The 22,088-nt window shown below is 46.3% G+C and overlaps 1 protein-coding gene across 1 annotated transcript; it reads right to left on the bottom strand.

The window, feature by feature from the left end:
- Positions 1-1,299: 1,299 nt before the first annotated feature.
- On the bottom strand, positions 1,300-20,991 carry LOC104308782 (uncharacterized). Its single transcript, XM_054164968.1, has 18 exons — positions 20,734-20,991; positions 19,013-19,175; positions 18,244-18,384; positions 16,097-16,257; positions 15,170-15,346; positions 14,478-14,619; positions 14,130-14,317; positions 12,009-12,147; positions 11,348-11,523; positions 6,674-7,021; positions 5,405-5,567; positions 5,108-5,257; positions 4,434-4,594; positions 3,745-3,921; positions 3,358-3,493; positions 2,880-3,127; positions 2,312-2,450; positions 1,300-1,607 (listed from the first exon to the last, which is right to left on the bottom strand). The coding sequence occupies exons 1-18, from the start codon at positions 20,956-20,958 to the stop codon at positions 1,432-1,434; spliced, it is 3,210 nt and encodes a 1,069-aa protein (XP_054020943.1). The 5' UTR covers positions 20,959-20,991; the 3' UTR covers positions 1,300-1,431.
- Between the last annotated feature and the right edge of the window lie 1,097 nt (positions 20,992-22,088).

Below are 22,088 nucleotides of genomic sequence, written 5' to 3'. Positions count from 1 at the left end.
TCCTTTTAATTCACATACTCATGCAACTAAGGCTGAAATAGATTTCCCATCCCACTGCCTCATGTCCTCCTCATGGTCACACAAGTAAAAGCAGAGTACACCACGGTGTGTACCTCCCAGACTGTCTCTGTTGGACAGGGAAGCACCTGATGAAATGCAGGACTGTACAGGTGGGGAGAAGAACATGTGCCTTTTTTGTTGAGGGACCTCTCAGCACACTTCCTCCACAGCTAAAGCACAGGTGTGGACAGAGGAAGAGAGACTTCCCTTGCATTGCTGGAGTGTGCTAGTCTTATCATCCACTGTTTGTTCTTGGCCATCTCTCAAGGCCAGGGATAAAGACCAAGTGACTAGCCCTGGCTCTTCCTCCTGCTCCCCTGATGAACCTTATTGATTCTCCTCCTTTGCCAGACAAGCTGCTTCCCTTGCACATTTCTTCATCTGCACAGGGGCGACTGATAACAGCACAGGCTGGTTCTGTGGTGCAGCTGCCATCCCTGCTGGTGGGCTCTGAGTAGCTGCAGTGCCTGCCCATCTGTCTGTAAACCCAGAGACCTTCTCTTGCCCTGGAACACTCTAAACAGCGATGAGAAGGGCTCGATAGGTATGGGCTAGGCTCCAACACACCGCAGTGATGTCTGTCTCTCAGGAAGTTCCAGGCTCACAGGAGACTTTTTCCAAACCTTTTACCAGTTTGTCAGGATTTTGCACTTGTTCAGGGGTGAAATTCCAAAACACTGGAGGTGACCACCATCCTAGGCACTTGTCTGTAGCATCCAGCCTCTGGCCAGATCTCCAGGTAGTATTCTAGGGAAAGACCTGTATTACTCTGGGCAAGACCTGGCCCATTAATTGAGTAAGATTACATCTAAACCAAGCAGCTAGAGGAATCACCATATCATAACATGAGTATCTGGCACAACAACACTGTAGTCCCATTTCCTGGACTGATAAACACCCTCACAGGGAACACACAATTCATGTAACATAACCAAGGCCTGGCCCCAGCACGTAGTCTCAGCCATCCCAGGAGAGCAAATGCATCAACATGACAAACATACTATGGAAAAAAAACCTACACAAAACTCTTTTAACAACCTTAATCAAATCTTCCCATTATTTCACTTCATTATCTCAACCCTTTTGTGCCCTATACTGTGTGCCAAATTAGACTGTCCTAATTTACAGTCTGCTCTAAACAAGACTCAGTCCCACAACAGAGTAAGCAAAAAAAACCCCAACCATAGGTGTTGAGATAAGGAATTAAGGAAATAATGCAATGCACAATTACCAGCAGAGAAGCAAAAGCAGGAACAGCAGAAACAGCCCAGCCATAAAATGACACCAGCATGGTACTGAACAGTAGCAGATTCAACAGAAGCCATGACACTGTCAAAGGATCTTCCCATGAGTGTGGTGGCCAAAGCTTCCCTACCGAGGCACGGCACAGATCTTGTAGGGCTCTGGGGCCATGGTGAGGCCCATCTTGGGCTTGAGACTGTAGGTGGTGCCTGGGGGTCGCTGGAAGGTGAATTTCTGAAGCAGAGCCGTGAAGAAGAGGAAGAGCTCGGAGCGGGCCATCACTTCGCCCAGGCAGGCACGCTTCCCTGTGGGGACAGCCACCCATGGCACCCTCAGCAAACACTGCCTGCCCAGCTGCTTTCACGGCTGAAAAAGCCTCTGCCTTCCCTTAGGAGCATAGTGCAGCTGTGTTACCACTCTATGTGGATGAGTTGCTGCCTGACTTGAGCTCTCAAGAAGAGTGTTAAGTGTCACAACATGGCTGCTCCATGAATTCCAGAACATGGCAGGGGCACCTGTGTGTAACTGCACACACACAGTGTGTCCTCCCTGTGGTGGCAACAGGGAAGTCACAGTATCACAGTAACTAAGGTTGGAAGAGACCCCAAGGATCATCAAGTCCAACCTGTTCCAACAGACCTCACAACTAGACCATGGCACCAAGTGCCACGTCCAATCTCCCCTTGAAGTCCCTAGTGAATCACAGCTATGGTAGAGCAGGAGCACAGAGTAATGTTCTTGCCTTGGTGAAGCGGTGCCTAGGCTCTGTGGCATCTTTATGGTCTTTCATTCATCCTAATCTGTCTCTGTCTATGTGAAGAGAAACAAGAAAACTGCTAGAAGCAGAGCAGTGGTGCTTTGGGGTGGTCATGTGAGCACATCTTGAGGGGTACCAAGTGCAGCCAGTATCTGCCCTATCCATCGCTCTTTTCCGCTGTGCCTCCACCATAGAGTTGGATGTCCCGCCCCAGTGCCTCACTCAAAACCAGCAAAATCCAGCAGAACTTACCCATAGAGAAGGGTATGAAAAGCTCCTTTTTGTGGAACTGGCCATCCTTCAGGAAATGCCCAGGGTTAAAAGTGTGGGGGGTTTCCCACTCATTCTTGTCAAACATCAAGGAGCTTAGATTTATCATCAAGAAAGTACCCTAAGAGGAGAAAAAGAAGAAGAGACTGCACTTTGTCACTGGCAGCAGGAGGGGCATTTTTATCTTCCACTCTTCTCTCCATGAACAACATCTGTAGTCAACTTCTGCTGCAATTATTTGTCCAGCAGCCCCTTGCATATCCAGTTTTTCCTACTTCTTATCTGTTTGGAAGCATACTGATTCTATAACCACATTATCCCTCATCAGCATCACTTTTATCTGCTGTATTCTTGGGCCAAAGTTCCTGTCAAGGCTACATGAGATAGGATCCGTTCCTTTTTGGGCTGTGTGTCTGGGTGACATTTTTCAGTGCTCTACAGCCTTCTACATACAGGAGAACATTGCTTGGGTGGCACACAGACATGCTCAGTAGGAGTGAACTCTGGACAGGGTGGAGACTTCACGTGGCTTGATGATCCTTCACCTGGCTTGGAGGATCATGCCTGGGCAACTGGGATCCTCCTGGTAAAGCCTCAGCACTGGGGTTACCTTTGGTATGGTGTAGCCACCCACAACCGTGTCCTTGGTCGGTGCTCTTGGCACATTGAAAGGGATGACGTTGCCTATCCTCTGCACTTCGTGGATGACAGCATTGGTGTAGGGCATTTTGTCCCTGTCCTCCAGGGCTGGCTGCCGCATCTGCCCGATGACCACATCAATCTCGGACTGCACGCGGGCTGGAGGCAAAGAGCAGGGATCAGCAAGCTCCAAGAAGGAAGCCCTTGGAAGAAGGCAGGATGCTAGCTGTGAGGGTCCCCTAAGGGCTGACCCCAGATGCCCCCCATTGTTTGCACCTCTTTATTCTGAGTGCAAGGGGATTCCCAATTTGTCTCTCAAAAGGGAGAGTGTCTCAAGGAGCTGGGAGGGCTACAAGCAGGTAAAGCCCCTGAGCTTTGGCTGGTTGTACCTTGGATTTCTGGGTGCACAGCCATATAGAGCAGAGCCCAGCGCAGGGTGGTGGAAGTGGTCTCGGTCCCGGCGAACAGCAGGTCCAGCACACAGGCCACCAGGTTTTCCTCCTGGAAGATCTTGCTGCTGTCACCCTTCATAAAAAGCTGTGTTAGTGCAGCACTGTAAGGGCTTCCCTGTCACTAGGCTTAGTGGCAGTCAGCCCCAAGGCTTTTGGCAGAAGCTGCTGGCCCTTTCCACCTGCATCTTGCTGACGGGTGGGTGATCTCCACCTTAAGGCTCATAAATGGCCACACAGGCAGCTCAGATGGAGACTTTGTGTTCATTTTGTATGTCCCCTGATGTCTAAACTGTGCTGCAGAAAGGTTTGCTTCGTGTTGCTGACCTTGGCTATCTCCTGCAGGTAGCTGTCAATGAAGTCTCGGCTCTCTGAGGGGTTCCAGTCCTCCTTATGTCTCTCAATCCTCTCCATCACAAAAGCTTTCATCACCTTCCAGTTGTTTAAAATGTTGTGGTGGGATCCGGGCAAGAGCTTCATTATAGTTGGGAAAGATGGATACAGCTTTGGACATAAAGGAGAAAGGCAAATTGAATACATGATTGAAATCCCCATTTTGTTATCAAAACTTGAAGAGCTCGCAAGGCCATATTTGCTAAGTGGCTGGACATGGAAGTAGTTCAGCTGCAGAAAAGCATTACAAGGGACTGTAGTTGGTGTTATGGAGTGACTTGTGCATTCCCCACATTCCAACAGGCAGGCTGGCAGGCAATGAGCAGGACAGGTGATGCTGGGTGAGAGAAAGCATCATGAACATTGCACAGCTTAGTAAGGATGTCCCTGCTGGCTGCAGAGGGGTTGAAGTGAGTTACCTTTAAAAGTCCCTTCCATCCCAAAGTATTCTATGATTTGCATGCAGAAAGAAACTGCAGCAAATATGCCCTGTGCAAGGGAACAGTGGATGACAAGGAAGTGTGGTGCTGAAAACTCTACCAAGTTTTGAGACTGAATCCAGAGAAGTAACTATGATCCTGCAACACTGCACACCCCCCATGTTGGTGGCAGGATGGCTGTACCTGGCCTGCTATGGTCCCATGGAGCCTAACTGTCTCTTCCAGGAGGTGCAGCAATTTTTGGAAGTCCTCGTCATGGTATTCAAAGCGGTTGCCAAAGGTGATGGAGCAGATGATATTTGAAACAGCATTAGTGAGCTGAAAATGAGGATTGAAAGGACTCCCTGGAGAAGGAAAGGGAATGATCAGTTCTCTTCCAGTCTTCAGAGAAGAGAAGGAACCAAAGTCCTCAGAGGTAAAACTGTCAGCAAATACAAGTGAAGTGAATGGCCTCAGAATGGCCTGATTTCCTGGGACACCTCAGCACCCCCAGGTACTGGCCAAGCTTGGCTGGGTATCCTTAGTGGCTCCAGTTAAATCATGATTGGAGATGGTTTTTTACTTTGGAAAACAAGGTCTGCAGAAGATTAGATTCAATTTAAATTCAGTGACAGCGTTGCTGTTTGCACACACCTGGGGTTCTGCAGAGGTCTCCCACGGGGCAGGGGGCATTACCATGCTGCATTCCCCAGTGGTTGAAGGCAAAAGACCTATAAAAGGAGCTAAGATGATGGCAGGGTGCTAACATCGCTTGCAAGGTGAGGTATTGTTCAGCATGCAGAGAATTGTGGCTGAAGATCTAACAGACCATACAAGTTCCTGCCTTCAGCACAGCTTATGAGAGCCATGGCACTCACCCTGCTCCTCTCCAAACGCATCGACCAGGTACCGACACTCCTCCTGGATGCGCTCCTCCAGGCTCCTCCTCCCCAGCCCGAAGGTCCGGAGGGTGCTCAAGGTGAATCTTCTCTGCTGCTTCCATAAGAGCCCGTTAGAGTTGATCAGTCCTGTCAGAAAGACCCCACCCTGGATCAAGGCAGATCCCTCCACAGAGGGGAAAATGCTCTAGGGTTCTACATTATCTCCACCTGTCTCAGACCTCTGCAGGATCAGCACTTTGATCTTACAGCTAAGTGTCCTGAGGTGTAACTCACCCTTGGTGCTGAAGAAATCATGCTCCAAAGGGATATCAGGCCGATCTATGAAGTTTTCCCCTTGATGAACAAGAACTTCCTTGATTAGCTGCTGCCCACTTATGAACACAAATGATGCGCTGCCCACCTGTGTGCTGCAGATATCTCCACATTTTTCTATAAGCTGAGGTGGGGGGGCAATAGATAAAATAATTTTAATTTGAAATTACTGCACATGCTGAGACAGCTCTGACAGGGAGAATGGATGCAGACATGTGAAGCTGGGAGCAGGATGGGAGATGAGGTGTTTCCACAAGCGTCTGCTTGATTGTGTGTCAAGTTGTAACCCCAGCTGGCAACTAAGCAGCACACAGCTGCTTGCTCAGTCCATCCCCTGCCCTAGTGGAATGGGGAGAACTGGAAGGAATAAAATGGTTAAACTTGTGAGACCAACAGTTTAATACTTGAAATAAAAGAAAATGAAAAGAGAGAGAAATAAAAGCCAGTCAAGACAAGTGATGCACAATGAAATTACTCACCAACTATGCCCAGCCAGGCCATGAGAAATAATCAGCCCCTCTCAGCTAACTCCAACCCCCAAGTTTATGTACTAAGCCTGAAGTTCTATGGCATGGAACATCCCTTTGACTATTCAGGGACATCTGCCCCAAGCAGCCCATGCACCCTCCCATCTTCCTGTGCACTTGCTCCCTCAAAAAGCACAGGAAACTGAAAATTCCTTGACATAGGATAAGCATTACTTAGCAACAAGTAAAGCAGCAGCATGTTTGCAACATTACTCTCCTGTGAAATTCCAAACACAGCTCAGCACTAGCTGATAGGAATGAAATGGAGTCTGTCCCAGCTGAAACCAGGGCACTGTACACTTTTTCCTTTCCTCTCCTCCCAAATCAGGAGTTGGTGTTGTCTGGCCATCGCTCAGGTAACACCATCCTGCTGGTTTACAGCTTTTGTTTCACTCCCTTCCCCAACGACCTTCCAGACCCAAGTCAGCCCTATGAGGCTCCCACAGCTGTGACTGCATCCCTGGTATTGTGGTGTTCCCTTTGCCCAAAGGATGGCTCCACGCTTGCCCCTTTCCTCATACCCAGGCAAACCTCATCCATGATCCTGCTGAACAAGTGCAAATCTTCTGGCCACCCTGGGGCAAGCTCCTCAGAGTCCTCATGCCCCATGGGGTTGGAGTTAAACCCTTCCCCGTATTGCAAGGGTTGCATAGATGCAATCCCCTCTATCCCTCCTCCCCCATGGTGCCCACCATTCCCCTACCTTCTGCATTGTCTTGGCAGGATCTTTCAGGTCCATCAGGTAGAGGTGCCCAATGAAGGGGAGGGCGAGGGGGCTGGGAGGGTAGTTCTTCGGCTTCCTGCGCTTCAGGTAGTCAGCAACGAGCAGGAAGACAGTGAGGAAGATGAGGAGCATCTGGAAGGAGATGCTATCCCAGAGCAAGAGCAGCATGGCTGGGTAGTGCACCACAACTGGGACGTGTCCCGCGGCAGGTCGGGGCAGGCTGAGCTCACAGGGTACCACTGAACCCCCACAGACAGGGGGAGATGGACAGCTGTGGGCAGAAACACAAGACACCGTGGAGCGGCTTTCTCTGACCTGGCATGGAGGCTGTCTTCAAACTCCTGGTGCCCCGGATGTCAGCAAGGACCATTCCATTTAACCCCTTCTTGGCTAAACTCTAGTGTCTCCTCTCAACAGCAAACCAAACAACCACAAACCAAACCACCTCCAGCCCCTCCTTTTCCCTCCCACTTCCCAGCACCGCTTTATAACTCCCCCCGCCTAGTGATCCGCGTCCTTGTTTAAAGGACACCAACAAGCTCCGTGGGCTGAAAGCCTCCCGGCAGCCTCCCGTGACGCTCTCAGGAGCCCAGGGCTGAGTGCGAGCCCTGCTCCCCGAGGTGCCCTCACCGTGCCAGGTCGTGCTGTCAGCTTCAAGGTGCCAGGGAGGCTCCAGCTGCTCCGAGCACCTTGTGCTTTCCTGCTTTGTAGAAGCTCCTTCACTGCTCCTTGCTGAGCCCCAGGACACGGGAGTCCCCCGAGAGAGTTGCGCAAACCTTTCACAAACCACCTGACCACCGGCTGAGGATTTAGTTTGTCAGAGCCATGTGGGCTGGAAGCTGTCAGCCAGGACCTGCAGCTGTTTCTGAGCGCTGGGATTGCGTGATCCCTGCTGGACAAGTGCAAGCACAGCAACCTGCTCCGGCCATGGTGTTGGCCCTGCACCAAACCCTCTGGCCATCCCGTCTCACTGGCTTAGGTCCTGGAGTGTATAGCTTGTGCTGGAGCAGTGCCCAAAGCTAAGGCAGGTGCTGAAAAGCCAAAGCAGATGCCCAGCTCATCATGCTATGGCCCTTCAGCGGTAGCAGGTAAGAGGCTGGGCCGAGTTTTCCCATCTAGGAATAGTTCTGAGGCAGGGAGTTGCTCATGCTCACATCTCCCACGCTGCAGTTTGACCTCTGTCTTGTGTTTTCTTGTTTTCACAAGAAAGCAGGGGTGTCTGCAGCAGCCCTTTGATGTTGCATCACGTGGACCTGCTGTGGCCAGCTGCAGTCATCAGCTGCTGCCTTCTGCTCCTGGGCATAATTCCGGTTCATTTTCTCTCTTTTGGGGACCTTAGTTGTGGTTGTTGGGATTATGTAGTGGCAAAGACAAGGCACAGAGGTGTAGGAGAGATGCCAGATGTGCAAAAGGAAACTTGCTGTATAACTTTTACTGCAGAGAACCCTGAAGAGCTAAAACCACTGTTTAATTTTGGAATTTAAGGGGGAAAAAGCCCTCTGTTTTCTCTCTTTTTACCCCTGGCCTTTAAGCACATGTAGACATCAGCCTGCAGGGATGTTTATGTTCTGCTTCACTTGTATGAGATGTTTCACAAAAAAAACCAACCCAACCAACCAACCAAAACAAAAACAAATCAACCAAACAAAACATAACAACAACAACAAAAGTTTCCTGTCTTTATGATATGGAATCATAAATTGAATGTCTCTGGATCCCAAATTATTAACAAACAGAAAAACATGCACACAAAAAATCCCCCAAGCCCCCCAAAACCCAAAAAGGTGAGAAAGAAGATGGCATAAATTGTTTTTTTCTGCCCATGAGGTGGGAAGGCACCCCTTAAGTAACAGGGAAAGGCAAGTTGTATATGGAAGAGGGAAGAGAACAACATTTGCTTACTAAGCCAGTACAAATGATACAAAGTGTAGCCACGTATCAGAGGTCAAACCCACACCAGAGTGAATACAGAAATTGAGAGAAACAAGTGCCTAGTCCTGAATGGCTTTGGAAACTTCTTAGGTGAAGAAAAGTCCACGGGTCTTTTATGTTTTCTCTTTTAGAAATTAAAAAAAAAAAGCCACTGAGGGAGCTTGTAACAGCGAAACATTAATTAAAAATGCAATAGGATTAAAGTGATCAGTTAGAAGGACAGCTCATAGGCAAAATCCTGGTGTGCCCATGTGATGTGCAAAGAACTCTCCCATGTGGCATAAATCTGCCACTGCACGGTGATTGCTTTCTAACAGCAAAGGCGTTGCTGCCAGAGATGGAGTCTAAAGGCAGTTCAGATGAGACTGAGTTTAATCCTTTACTCCGCATAACTACGTGGTATCCTATGTGGATGCCCACAGAAAAGTCACTTGTGGAAGGTGAGAAAATAAAAGAGGGAAAATCTCCAATCTTTGCTGTGACTCTATTCCAGGCAGAAACACATCTTAGCATGAATGCTTGCTCACATCAATGGAAAAAGTTCTCTAGAAGTTGCATATTTCATGAACTCCTTTACAAGGAGACCCCCAGTGTGGGCAAAAGCAGTGTCTCCATCAAAGAGGATGCCATGCTCCTGACCCACCTCCTCCAGGCCCATGCTATGGACATGCCTGTTGTGCATGGTCCCAAATCGTTGCCAGACACAGAGGGGGAGCTATGAGCTTGTGACTTCCCACCACAAAGCCTCCACACTGATATTTAGAATAGAATAGAATAGAATAGAATAGAATAGAATAGAATAGAATAGAATAGACCAGGTTGGAAGAGACCTTCAAGATCATCGTGTCCAACCTATCATCCAACATCATCTAATCAACTAAACCATGCAACCAAGCGCCCCATCAAGTCTCCTCCTGAACACCTCCAGTGATGGTGACTCCACCACCTCCTCGGGCAGCCCATTCCAAGGGGCAATCACTCTCTGTGTGTAAAACTTCCTCCTCACCTCCAGCCTAAACCTCTGCTGGCGCATCCTGAGACTGTGTCCTCTTGTTCTGGTGCTGTTTGCCTGGGAGAAGAGATCAACCTCTGCCTGTCTACAACCTCCCTTAAGGTAGTTGTAGAGAGCAGTAAGGTCACCCCTGAGTCTCCTCCAGGCTAAGCAACCCCAGCTCCCTCAGTCTCTCCTCATAGGGCTTGTGTTCCAAGCCCCTCACCAACTTTGTTGCCCTTCTCTTGACAGCCAGTGGTGAACCACTGTGGGCATGACCCTTCTGACACTCTGCTGCTTCTGATTCTCTTGAGCTTCAGTGAAACTGCTCCTGATCACCCCATGCCATTCATTTTTTGCAATTTTTTTTTTTTCTTTCTCATGAATAAGTCTCTTCTCCCAAGTAGCAAAGGAAATCACAAGGGGAAACAGCCTCAAGTTGCACCAGGGAGATTTAAGTTGGATATTAGGAAAAAAAATTCTTCCTCGAAAGGGTGTTAGTGGCAGGTTGTAGGCTGCTGCCTAGGAAGTTTTCCACAGATTGAGTAGAAAGTGGTTTAATGTAAATAAATTACCATTGGATGTAAAGGGAAAATAGTGATAAGGTCTAAATAATCCCTTTGGTCTGATAATGAACATAAAGGTAGTTGTATAACTATTCTGCTCTCTTTCTTGGTCTCTTCATTCTAGCAGGTACTAGCTGGTTGTTTCTGCTGGCTTGCTGACCTTGGCTGTGTTTCTTCATTGTGGCTAAGTAACTAACAAGCTGCTCTCTGCTTTTCTTCTCTTTCTCTTTTCCTTTTCCAGGGCAGGGGGAGAGGGGGGAAACTATTGATAGCCATCTGGTTTTGCCTAGGGGGCTTCTTGTGTTGTCTATAAATTGTAAATACATGTAAATATTGTATATTTTGTACATGTTCACGCATTTCATATTTCTAGATTTTAGTTTGCTTATAAATACAGCTTCATTTGCTTCCAACTGAGCTGGTCTGGCAATTTTTATTTTGGGGTGTGTTTTCTCCAAAAGAGTTGGGGGGTAATTTCAACCCACCACAGTGTTCAATCCCTCAAACAGGCTGCCCAGGGAAGTGGTAAAGTCACCATCCCTGGAGGGATTTAAAAGACATGTAGGTGTGGTGCTGAGGGACATGGTTTAGAGGTGACTTGGCAGTGCTGGGTTAATGGTTGGACTTGATCTTAAAGCTCTATGCCAACCAAAACTATTCTGTGATTCTTTGATGAAAAATACAACACATGCTACTGCTGCTGAGATCTCTGCTTAGATATTTTCCATCACAAAGCAGCAGCATGGTGGTGAGGGAGCATATACCACACTGACCTCAAGCCCAAATGGAAGAGCTTAAATAATGTCTCCTGTGTGATTTACTCTAGGTGGTTGTACTCTAGCAGGGGGTTTGGACTAGATGATCTTCAGAGGTCCCTTCTAACCCCCATCACTCTGTGATTCTGTAAATTCATGCATTTTGTCAAACTGATAGAGGGCAGGAGGCAGGAGGTGAAGGGAAAGAGCCATAAGTGTTGTCATAGGTACAGTGTGCAGGATGTGTCCCTCCTGCCCTTCCCACTGCCACTCTCATGTTGGTGGGTGCTAGATGTCCATGGTCTGTCAACTCAGCTCAAAATCTGCAGGGTAGAAGGGAGAAGGGACACTTGCCAGTTTGTGGAGGATTGAAATGGGGTGGGATTATGGTGGCACCACATCGACTTCAGTCACGGGGCAATGCACAGATCTGGAAGGGCTTGGGGCAGCGCGTGAGGCTGAGAGTGAAGGCAAAGGTCAGTGTAGCATCTGCTGGTGGCCGGAAGGTGAACTTCTGCAGGAGGCTAGTGAAGAAGATGAACAGCTCGGTCCTGGCGAGCTGCTCCCCGGGGCAAGCCCTCTTGCCTGGAAAAGGAACAAAAATAACCCCACCAAGTTCAGACTGAGTTTCAACCACCACTCAGGCTCCTCTCGCTTGCACTGCCTTGCACAGGCTGCAAGAGCTTTTCTTCCTCGAAAGGTTAGGTGGCAATGTTCACCCACACATTTTGCAGAAACCTTCCCTAGAAGTTTACTGCTGAGCAAACAGTGACGGCTGCTCAGAAAGAGGAAGAGGGGAAACTCGGTTAAAAGAAAAGAAAAGAAAACAAAACTATGCAGCTTGCACAAGAGGAAGAAGTAGTATTTTGTCATCCTATGATAACAAATTATCTCCCCTCTGCTCTGAGCAGTCACTATTAACTGTTGCTGGGATTTTCACTGTGGGGATGGGCTGAAAGCTGGACAAGGAGCAGTACCCTCTACTCTGGAGGGTTTTGGGGGGGGAGAAAGGGGGAAAAAAGGCATTTTGGAAAGGAAAATCATCTCCCTACATCCATCCATCATCCTACCTGCAGAGAAGGGCAGAAAAGCCTCCCGCCTCCTGTACTGGCCATTTTCCAGGAAATGTTCAGGATTAAAGGTGTCTGGAGTCTCCCACACATTTTTGTCAAACATTATCGAAGTCAGGCTGGTCATCAGGGTGGTACCCTGCAAGAGGTAGAGAAAACAGGGGATTAGGTGATGGAGAAGAACTGGAGTGTTGTCAGATGAGTTTGTTGTCAGCTCTGTTCCACACACAAAGTAAACTACTAATTTATTTATTTGTTTGTTTGTTCATTTATTTAAAGAGCAAAATGTTTTTTTCCTAAGCTATGTAATTAAATGAGGGTGAAAGCCTACAGGATTGTTCACTTCTGTGTGTCTCTATATATCAACATAGTGTTGATCTGTACCTTGTGCTGCTATCACTGGTGATGGCAACATGAACCGACTTTAAAGTGGTTATGCTGTGCTCCCATAGGAATTCAGAGCAACGTATCCAAATAATTTTTAATCAAACTTTTTAATTGTGCCTTTTTTTTTTTTTCCTCAGTAATCTGGTTTATCTCCATATCTTCCATCAGGAAAAGGAAAATATTCTAATAAGTGAGGAGCAAAATGCCTAGATTGTTTATTCATTTTCCTTGCTGCTACCAATCATATACCTGGAAGAAATAGTTATATACCTGGAAGAAATAGTTGTATACCTGGAAGAAATAGTTATATCTAAATCTCATCTTTGTTTTCATAATTGCAGAACAATGTGTATATATCACAGGATCACAGGATGTTAGAGGTTGGAAGGAATCTCTGGAAGTCATCGAGTCCAACTCCCTTGCCAGAGCAGAACCATAGAATCAAGCACAGGCCTCACAGGAACACATCCAGATGGGTCTGGAAAGTCTCCAGAGAAGGAGACTCCACAAACTCTCTGGGCAGCCTGTTCCAGTGCTCTGGGACCCTTTTAGTAAAGAAGTTCTTCCTTATGTTGAGGTGGAACCTCCTGTGCTGTAGTTAACATCCATTGCCCCTTATCCTATCACAGGGTGCAACTGAGCAGAGGCTGTCCCTTCCTGAATCCTGACACCCAGCCCTCAGATATTTATAGATATTGATTAAATCCCCTCTCAAGTCTTCTCTTCTCCAGACTAAAAAGCCCCAGGTCTCTTAGCCTTTCCTCACAAAGTAGTGCTCCAGCTCCTTAATCCTCCTTGTAGCCCTCTGTGGGATTCTCTCAAGTAGATCCCTGTCTCTCTTGAACTGGGGAGCCTGGAACTGCATGCAATATTCTGTGTGGGGCCTCACTGGGGCAGAGTAGAGGGGGAAGAGAACCTCCTTCGATCTGCTGGACACACTCCTTTTAATACACCCCAGGATCCCATTGGCATTCTTGGCCACAAGGGCACATTGCTGTCCCACGGATACTTCTTGTCCACCACAACACCCAGGTCTTTCTTCATAGTGGTGCTCTCCAGCAACTCACTTCCTAACCTGTACTGGTGCAGTTTATTCTTCCTTCCCAGATGCAGGACTCTGCACTTATCCTTCTTGAACCTCATTAGCTTCCTCTTTGCCCAGTTCTCCGGTCTGTCCACAGCTTTCAGATGTATCAGCCAAGCCTCTCAGTTTGATATCATGAGCAAACTTGCTGAGCAGACACTCTGTGTATCTGTCTGTCCCTTCATCAATGCCATTGATAAAGATGTTGAACAGGACTGGACCCATCACTTATGCCTGAGGGACTCCACTAGTTACACATCAGTACCTGTTACCTGGCTTTTATCAAGTGCTACTTTAAACAGATTATTTTTAATTCTCTGTGGAACTACCAAACCCACATTCTTTTCTTTCCTATGTTTCTTGGCTTTCTGTTCCCACAATACATGGAAAGCATCATTCATAAAATTTAAGGGGTAAACCTAACCTTTTAAAATAGAAAATTATAACCAACACCATAGGATCTCACAATTCCACTCAATAAGGAGGTGAGAGCCATAACAGTGTCTGTCAGGAGGGCTTGTATTTTCTACATATTTCTTTAACTTTGACATCTCCCTAAGATCCTTCTGCTTGGTTCCCCTCCAGGTGAGACTTGGGCCATGAGAACCCTGCTCAGGTAGGACAAAGGAAAGGCTGGTGTCCACACATACTTTAGGCAGGTGGAAGCCAGCCAAGGTGGTGTCGCTGGTGGACATCCTAGGCACTCCCAGTGGCACAATGTTGCCCATCCGCAGCACCTCGCTCAGCACGGCGCTGGTGTAGGGCATGTTCTCCTTGTCGGCCACCGTGGGCTGGCGGGACTGGCCAATCACCGCGTCGATTTCCAGCTGCACTTGCTCTGCAGGAAGCCAGAAAACATTGAAAAAGTCTGTGTTCAATGGGAAAGAAACCTGGGATGCAGGCATGTCCAGCGTGTGTCAGAGCTGGAAATAACTTCTCTTTTTTGAGTTTCACCTCTCTAGGTTTGAGATAAACGAAAGACCCATCTATGGCCATACCCTGAATGTGGGAGTGTGTGGCCATGTAGAGCAGAGCCCATCGGATGGCAGTTGCTGTTGTCTCAGTCCCAGTTAAGAAGAGGTCCAGGGTGGTGCGCAGCAGGTTTTCCTCATGGAAACATGAGCTGGTGTCATCCTTATACTTGAGGAGACAAACATGACCATGAAAACTCTCATTAAGGAGGAGATTTCTAAACCCCATACTAAAATCACCTGTACATAGCTCAAGTTATGCTGTTAGTTTGTTACCACAACTCCTGGACTTGGAAATGGCTACTTCTTAATTTCGTTGAATTTCAAGCCCTATGACCTGCATTGAAAGACATTCTGTTTGCCATGGAGTGACTTCTGAAAGCATGTAGCATTCTTAAACATGAAGTTTCACCAGCAAGCACAGGCCTGTGAGCTCTCACAGGAATGTGGACATGTTCCCCAAGAGAGTCCTCCTGTGCCATGTGACAGAATGAAAAATGGAAGAAGACAAAGTGAAAATACTTTGAAATGACCAAAAATTAAAAAATTAGAAACAATCTGTGTGTTTCCAAAGTGACCAGATGCCTGCTGTTGCTAAAAAGTTTGATTTGGAAGAGGTAGAGAGGAGAAGGCAACATGGGAGACCCAAGCTCTTCTAACAAAACAGCCTCAAGTCTTGTGTTCTCATTTTGTGGATTAAGATTTAGGGAAACTCTTACCTTTTCTATCTCCTTCAGGTAACAGTCAATATAATCTCCTGCCTCAGAGTGGTCCAAATCCTCCTTGTGCTTTGCAATCACTCCTTTCACAAAATGCTCAAGTTTCTCCCAGTGCCTGAAGATTTTCTTAAAGGGTCCTGGCAGCCATCTCATTATGAGAGGGAAAGCATTGTACAGCTGGTGGGAAACCAAACAGAGCAGAAGAGCATTTCTTGAGTTAAAAAAGAGCAGGGATCATAGTTGAGATGTTTGTACAGTTTATTATCTCTGTTTGCTACCAGGAAAAACATCAGTTTTGCTACAAAGGTCAGTTTATTTACACTCATGTGAACAAGGACAAACAAGATAAGAATCAAGCAGATTATTTTTTGCTGATATCTCTAATATTGGGTGGCCAAAGCTGTCACCTAAGGTAAGGTGGCCACTGGAGCCAGAAACCAGTGTGGTTACAGAGAAGCCCTTTAGTGCTGCTGTTCCTGGAGGGGACAGAGGGCAGATCTGACCAGTGGTGTGTGGCCATACAGAAGCTATAACCCCAAATGCACCTCTTTTGGATATACCCTGGGCTCTCAGACAGTTTTGAGAAACTGGTTGAGCAAGGTGTGGGTGGAAGATGGGCATTTTCAGAGTGCTACTAACTGGATTTTCCTTTCATAAAACCATGGATAAACATGGATATTTTCCGGGTTTTTCCACTGATCCTTGGTTAGGTCATTTTGATGTTACAATCTGATAGTGTTGCAGCAGTTTTCATTGCTTCCTTGCTCTCCTGACAGATTTTGTGTATAAACTCTGCCTAATGTAAAACAATACTCATGGTCATTTCCCCTGCAACATGACTCTTTCTACAGAGAAAAGCAGATTTCAGCTCCAGTTTCTGAACACTTAGGTGCACCTGAAGCTAGAAAAGCATCCAAGTGACTTCACCTGGCCCCAGAAACTTCCGATGAGCAGCAGCGTTTCAGCCAGCAAGTGCAGCAGCTCCTGGAAGCGGTTGTCATGGTAGTCAAAGCGGTTCCCAAAAGTTATGGAACAGATGATGTTTGAAACAGCATTGTTAATTTTGTAATGAGGGTCAAATGGTTGTCCTGGAGGAAACAAAAAGAAAGACAACTTTCTTGTTTTCTTCTAAAGTTTCAGTCAGAACCATGTTCTCTACCAGATCATAGTTTTGACACTGGGATTAGACCTCCTCTATTTTTCACCCATGCTGCTGCTAAGGCTTCACTTCATATCCTGGAGTCTCCATAATTTCTGTCATCCTACTGGAGTTTGGGTGTTTTGGGCCAGGACTTCCTTTCTCCAAGGACATCCTCTCATGTATCCAGCTGTTGGCACACACCAATGTTAGCACAGAGCTGCCCAAGCAGGATTTGAGCCTTATTGCAGAGAAAACAACCAGAAGCATGCCACACTGGGTTTTGAGTCTGCATGCTCCAACATGCTTCTGGTGGCAATTTGAAACACCAGGAGAGGGTCCCACAAAGCTTAGCCCGGGAGAGGGAGCTCAGGACTAACCACACTGCAAAAATGCCATTGCCTTGGCCTTTAACTGTCCACCACACAGAAATCAAATGAGATGGAGAGAGCAGGGAGAGGACTGCAAGTTTCTGGGCCCACCTGTAAAACCCAGCTCATATGGCCCATATACATCAGCTCCTATATGAGCAAAGCCTGTCATGACATTGATCACACCTGCATTCCTTGGGACAGCTATTGAGCAGGGGCAGTCATCTTCTAGGACATGTTTAGGCAACCTGAAGAGCTACTTGCCATCATATGGAGAGACTATCAGTAACAAATCCAGTCCAGCCCCGAGCTGCTGTCAGCATGCTGGGAGCATCACTTTGAAATGCAAGGCACTCTGCACAGGACTGCTGATCTCTTAGTAATTAAACTGGGCTGGTGCTCAGATATCAGAATGATGGACATGATCACTATTTGTCATTACTAATGGGAAGAAAGGCCCAAACCAGCAGCTTAATTAGTTTATTGATTAGGACTATAAAGGACTATAATCAATTGGCAATGTGAAGTATTTGGCCTGTTCAGCACACCAGCGATTAAAATGGAGCAAGTTCAGTATATAATTTCACAATTCCTATTTAGATCTTTCTTGTTTACTATATATAGCTCCATAGAATTAGCTAAACCCCATCTGCTTCTATTTAAAGCTGAAGTGCAACTTCACCCATGTACCAACATACAAATTATTCTTACTAATATCCCTCTGGCAGTTCTTAAAAGCTGGACCATAAAAGAGCAAGGCACAGGCTTCATCTGTGCAGGATACAAAAGGAAAGCCTGACTAAACAAGTTCTAAAATACTTTGCAAAACCAAGGACAGGCAGAGGTTAACTCAGCCTCCAAGTGTATGTGCCTGACACCAGGAGAATCATTCAATGTTAGCGATTGGAAGGGACCTCTGGAGATCATCCAGTCCAACCCCCACTGCCAAAGCAGGTTGACTTAGAGCAGGTTGCACTGGATGATGTCCACGTAGATTTTGAATGACTCCAGAGATCTCTACCATCTCTCTGGGCAGCCTGTTCCAGCGCTCTCCCACTCTCAAAGAAATTCCTCCTCATGTTTAGAGCACTCCTGTGCTCAAGTTTGTGCTTGATTACCTCTCGTCCTGTTGCTGGGTGCTACTGACAAAAGACTGGCTCCCTGACACCCAGATTTTAAGTATTTATAAGTACAGAGACTATTCCCCCTCAGTCTTCTCTAGGCTAAAAACCTCCAAGTGCCTCAGCCTTTTTTCATAAGAGAGATGTTCTAGTCCCCTGCCACATTTATTCCTTCTCAAAGTACAGGAGGGACTTCTGAGCCACATAAGCATAATATTTTTAATAAGCACCTAGTTTATGTTTGCTTAACATGAATAAGAAAGCACTAAAATAGAAGCCCTGAGGTCCAAAGTAAGTGCTGAAAGGCACAATATGGAAGTGTAAGATTGTGAGCTATTGAAGAAATGTTTATCATGCTAGGAACTGGGCTGGAGTAAGAGTTTTATTTCTTGTTGCCCATTAAGCTGGCAGCTCTGGGCAGGGTGCTGTACCTTAACCACACACCTTTCTCCTCCTCGATCGCCTCCACAAGGTACCGGCTCTCCTCTTGCACTTTCTCCTCAAAACTTACAGCAATGCTTTTCAGTGCTGCTGCAGTAAACTTCCTCTGTTGCCTCCATACATGCCCATTTGATGATATGAGACCTGTAGGCAGAAAAAAAACCCAAGTGAACAAACCTCACCTCTGGGTCACGTAGGATTCGGATTCTGGATTCAGAAATGGTCGCTCATCTTGAACAAAACCCCCAAACATGGGAAAAATCTATAGCTTTGCCTGGGAATTAACATTCAAGAGTAATTGGCTTATGCTAAAGATCTAGCTTTATGGATTTGCTTTAATCTGCTACTTTGTCACTTTGCGTGGGAAAAAAAAAGGTGTAAGTCAAAATACTTAAAGTACTATCATGCTGTTGGCAGAGCTGCAGGCAGGAGCACTGCACCTCATCTCTGGAGTTACATGCAACTGGGGGAGAGAAAGAACAAATTAAACCCATGGGGAAAACTCGTCAAGTGTATTGCTCACTGAGCAGCTGGATTTATTTCTCCTCTTTCATTAAGACCTGTCTTTGATCTCATCATCTTCCCTATATCCTAGAGAGATTAAAAAGTGCACCTGTGAGATTATTATACTGAATTCCCTTCTTGCCTTCTTCCCCTGTGCAAGTTTTTATGGGTGCGGTTCACAAGGGCTGAATTTAACCTGTTTCACTTTCATTTTTACCATTGCAAATAGATGAAAAACCTGTAGCACAATCCTGGGTGCTGTGCTTACCAAAGCCTCTGAATATTTCTTGGAGGAGTGGAATATTTGGCCGATCTGCAAATATTTCAGCCTGGTGGACAAGAGCTTCTCTCACCATCTGGTACCCGTTGATTACCACAAAAGTCAGACTTCCAAACTGCACACTGAAGATGTTCCCATACCGACCAGTAAGCTGGAAGAGAGTTCATCACCCTCTGAGAGCAAGAATGTGGAGGTTTTAAAAAACTCACCTGGAGAAGACCTTGAGCAATGGCATCTATCTTTGAATTTAGTCTTGCTTGAAGAAAAGGGACTTAAGAAAATCTCAAACCCAAGTCCATGGGTCACATCCAATCTAAACTATTCCATGAAGACTGGAAGTGGCATAAAAAGTGCTAGAGAGCTGTAGTGTGGGAGAGAGTTTCCTTGTATTTGTTATCAAGTGGGACCTGGGTTTCAGCAGGAGGATGCATCAATTTAACTTGTAAAAAGCACATTACTTGCTTTGTAACTGATGGGCATCTGCTCCATCCTTCTTCTTCACAGCAAGGGTGCAGTAAGAGGTGAAGGCACCACCTGGGTCACCATGCCCAGGCTCTTGCTGCTGAGGGCAAAGCACAACAAATTATCCCTTCAACAACGTTGTGTCTAAAGTCATGTGGTGTCTTGCTCCAGCTATCCCATTTAGAAAGTGGCTGCAACTGCTGATGGCTAGAAATCTGCTTCTAATTTTAAGCCTGAGTGCATTTATGGCCAAATTAGAGCCATTTTCCTCGCATGAACCTTGGTAGTGTTAGTGTCTCCTGTGCAGTGTTTAACTCCCTGATGTACAAGAGCAAAGGGTGATCGTGTTATCTCTCAGGACTTACTCTGCCAGGTCTATATGGAAGGACAAACGTGATCACCCTGGACTACGATGGTGACCTGTGAAACCAGTCTGGGGCTAAATGGGTGTCTTAGTCATTGTATGTGTAAGTTAATGTGATTAATTTTATTAATATTAATTGGGTATATTGACAAAATATCCTGCTCACACTGCCTCAGCCTTCCTGAGGGGATCTCCTAGAGGATACTCTGTGAAAACCCAGGCTAGATAGACTGGTGTCAGCCTGCTAAGTAGAGACAAGAGATAAATAATCAGCAGAAAGGATATTTGCAACCACAAGTCAGAACTTCTTCCACTTTTTCAGAGAAGCATACTCAGCATGTATGAAATATCTCACTTTTATTGGCTTTGGAGGGAGTCAAAGCTCTGGAAACCTTTCCAGAGGAATCACTATCACTTTCTGTGACACAGAAGGTGCCACAGGGATCTTAAGTGTGCCTCAGGGTCTTAAATGTTTCTTTCAGATGTAATGGGGCAAATCGTTGGCCTCTGAGCAAATACACTGACAAGAAAGTTTCCAGAGATGGTTTTCACAATCCAAACACTTAATTTCTCACAGAGCACTTGCCATCCATCCCTCAGCCTGGCTCAACCCCTCCAAACCCTTCCTGGGCCTCAGCAGAAAATAGTCTTGATCAGATGGGGAGAAAGAGGAGGAACATGCAGGTGTTTCTCCACTATATGGACCTTTCTACTGCCGTGGAAGAGGAGATGATAGTTAGAGATAAAACCAAAAAGGGTTATCTATCATACATGGTTATTACATAGCTTGTTCATTAGAGGCTGCCCTTGCTTTGAGGATTTGGTGATGAAAGCCACTGAAGAAGTAAATATTGTTAGTAGGATAAATGTCTATGGATCTTACCTTCTGCAGTGCAAGATGGAGAGGCTGCTTAAAGTCCACAAAAGTTCCCACCAGAGGAAAGAGCTGTGGCCCTGGAGGGAAATTCCTGGGTCGTCTCATTCTCACAAGGTTAATAACCAGAAGAAATGTGACCAGAACCACCAAGATCATCCAACCATTCAGTTTTTCCAAGAGAGAAACAAAATTAGGCCAAAACTGAAGCTCCATCTTGGCTGATAAGGCCATGGTCTTCAAGGAAGGGACCTGAGGCTGATACTACATTTGTTAAAACAAAAGCAAGAAAGCACTGGAAAGAAAACAAAACAAGCTAGGATGATGATAACTTATTTGGGACAGGACTAGCCATGAGCAAGCTGGTTTCTCATGCACAGCTACTGCCAGACCACCTGCTGAACAACTAAGTTTAAACACAAGAATCTAAAAAAACAACCCAAAACTTCAAAATATTTGCCCCCGAAGGAGCAATGCTGCAAACTTTTAGCTTTACATCGCTGTCAACTCCCTGATTCTCTTATGGAAGAATATTTCTGCCTTCTGCCCTTAACAGGGAGCCCCTTTATACAGACACTTCAATGGGATTATAAGCATTACAAACATCTGAGGTTAGGTGAAAGCAGCTTACTTGGCTAATTACATATGGTGGGCGTTGCATAATTTAAAAAAATGGTAAGGCATCTGAGGTGATGGACGCCATGCAAGTTGCTCAGGGGCTGATCCTGTTAAGTGCTAAGCACTGTCTGCAAAGGGCTGGATGTCTTTAGCATCCACCAAAGCCTGCCTGGCTTTGCCAGAGTCATCAGGTGAAGTTCGGACAAGGGAAGCATTACTCTGCCTAGCCACTTAAAGAAGAGTTAAAGGAGCTTAATTTCAAGAGTGGGAACATAGGCCCCTGTGCCTGTCACCTAAGGGAGAGATTGGAACTTATGCATTTAAATCTCCAGGATTTTCTGAAATCTCCTTTGAATAAAGCTTCATGCTGTCCTTTATGAAAGCATGTAGCATTTTCAAACCTGGGGCTCCTCACCAGCAGAATCAGGCCTGTGAACACTCATAGAAATGTGAACATGTTCCCCAAGAGTCCCCCTATGCCATGTTACAGAATGAAAAATGGAAGAAGACAAAGTGAAAATACTTTGAAATGACAAAGGAAAAGGAAAAGGAAAAGGAAAAGGAAAAGGAAAAGGAAAAGGAAAAGGAAAAGGAAAAGGAAAAGGAAAAGGAAAAGGAAAAGGAAAAGGAAAAGAGAAAGAAATAATCTGTGTGTTTCCAAAGTAACCAGATGCTTGCTGTTGCTAAAAAGATTGAGTTGGAAGAGGTAGAGAGGAGAAGGCAACATGGGAGACCCAAGCTCTTCT

The sequence above is a fragment of the Dryobates pubescens genome, chromosome 11, assembly GCF_014839835.1.
Source record: "Dryobates pubescens isolate bDryPub1 chromosome 11, bDryPub1.pri, whole genome shotgun sequence".
Lineage (NCBI taxonomy): Eukaryota > Metazoa > Chordata > Aves > Piciformes > Picidae > Dryobates > Dryobates pubescens.
This window is presented reverse-complemented; position numbering and strand designations above follow the sequence as displayed.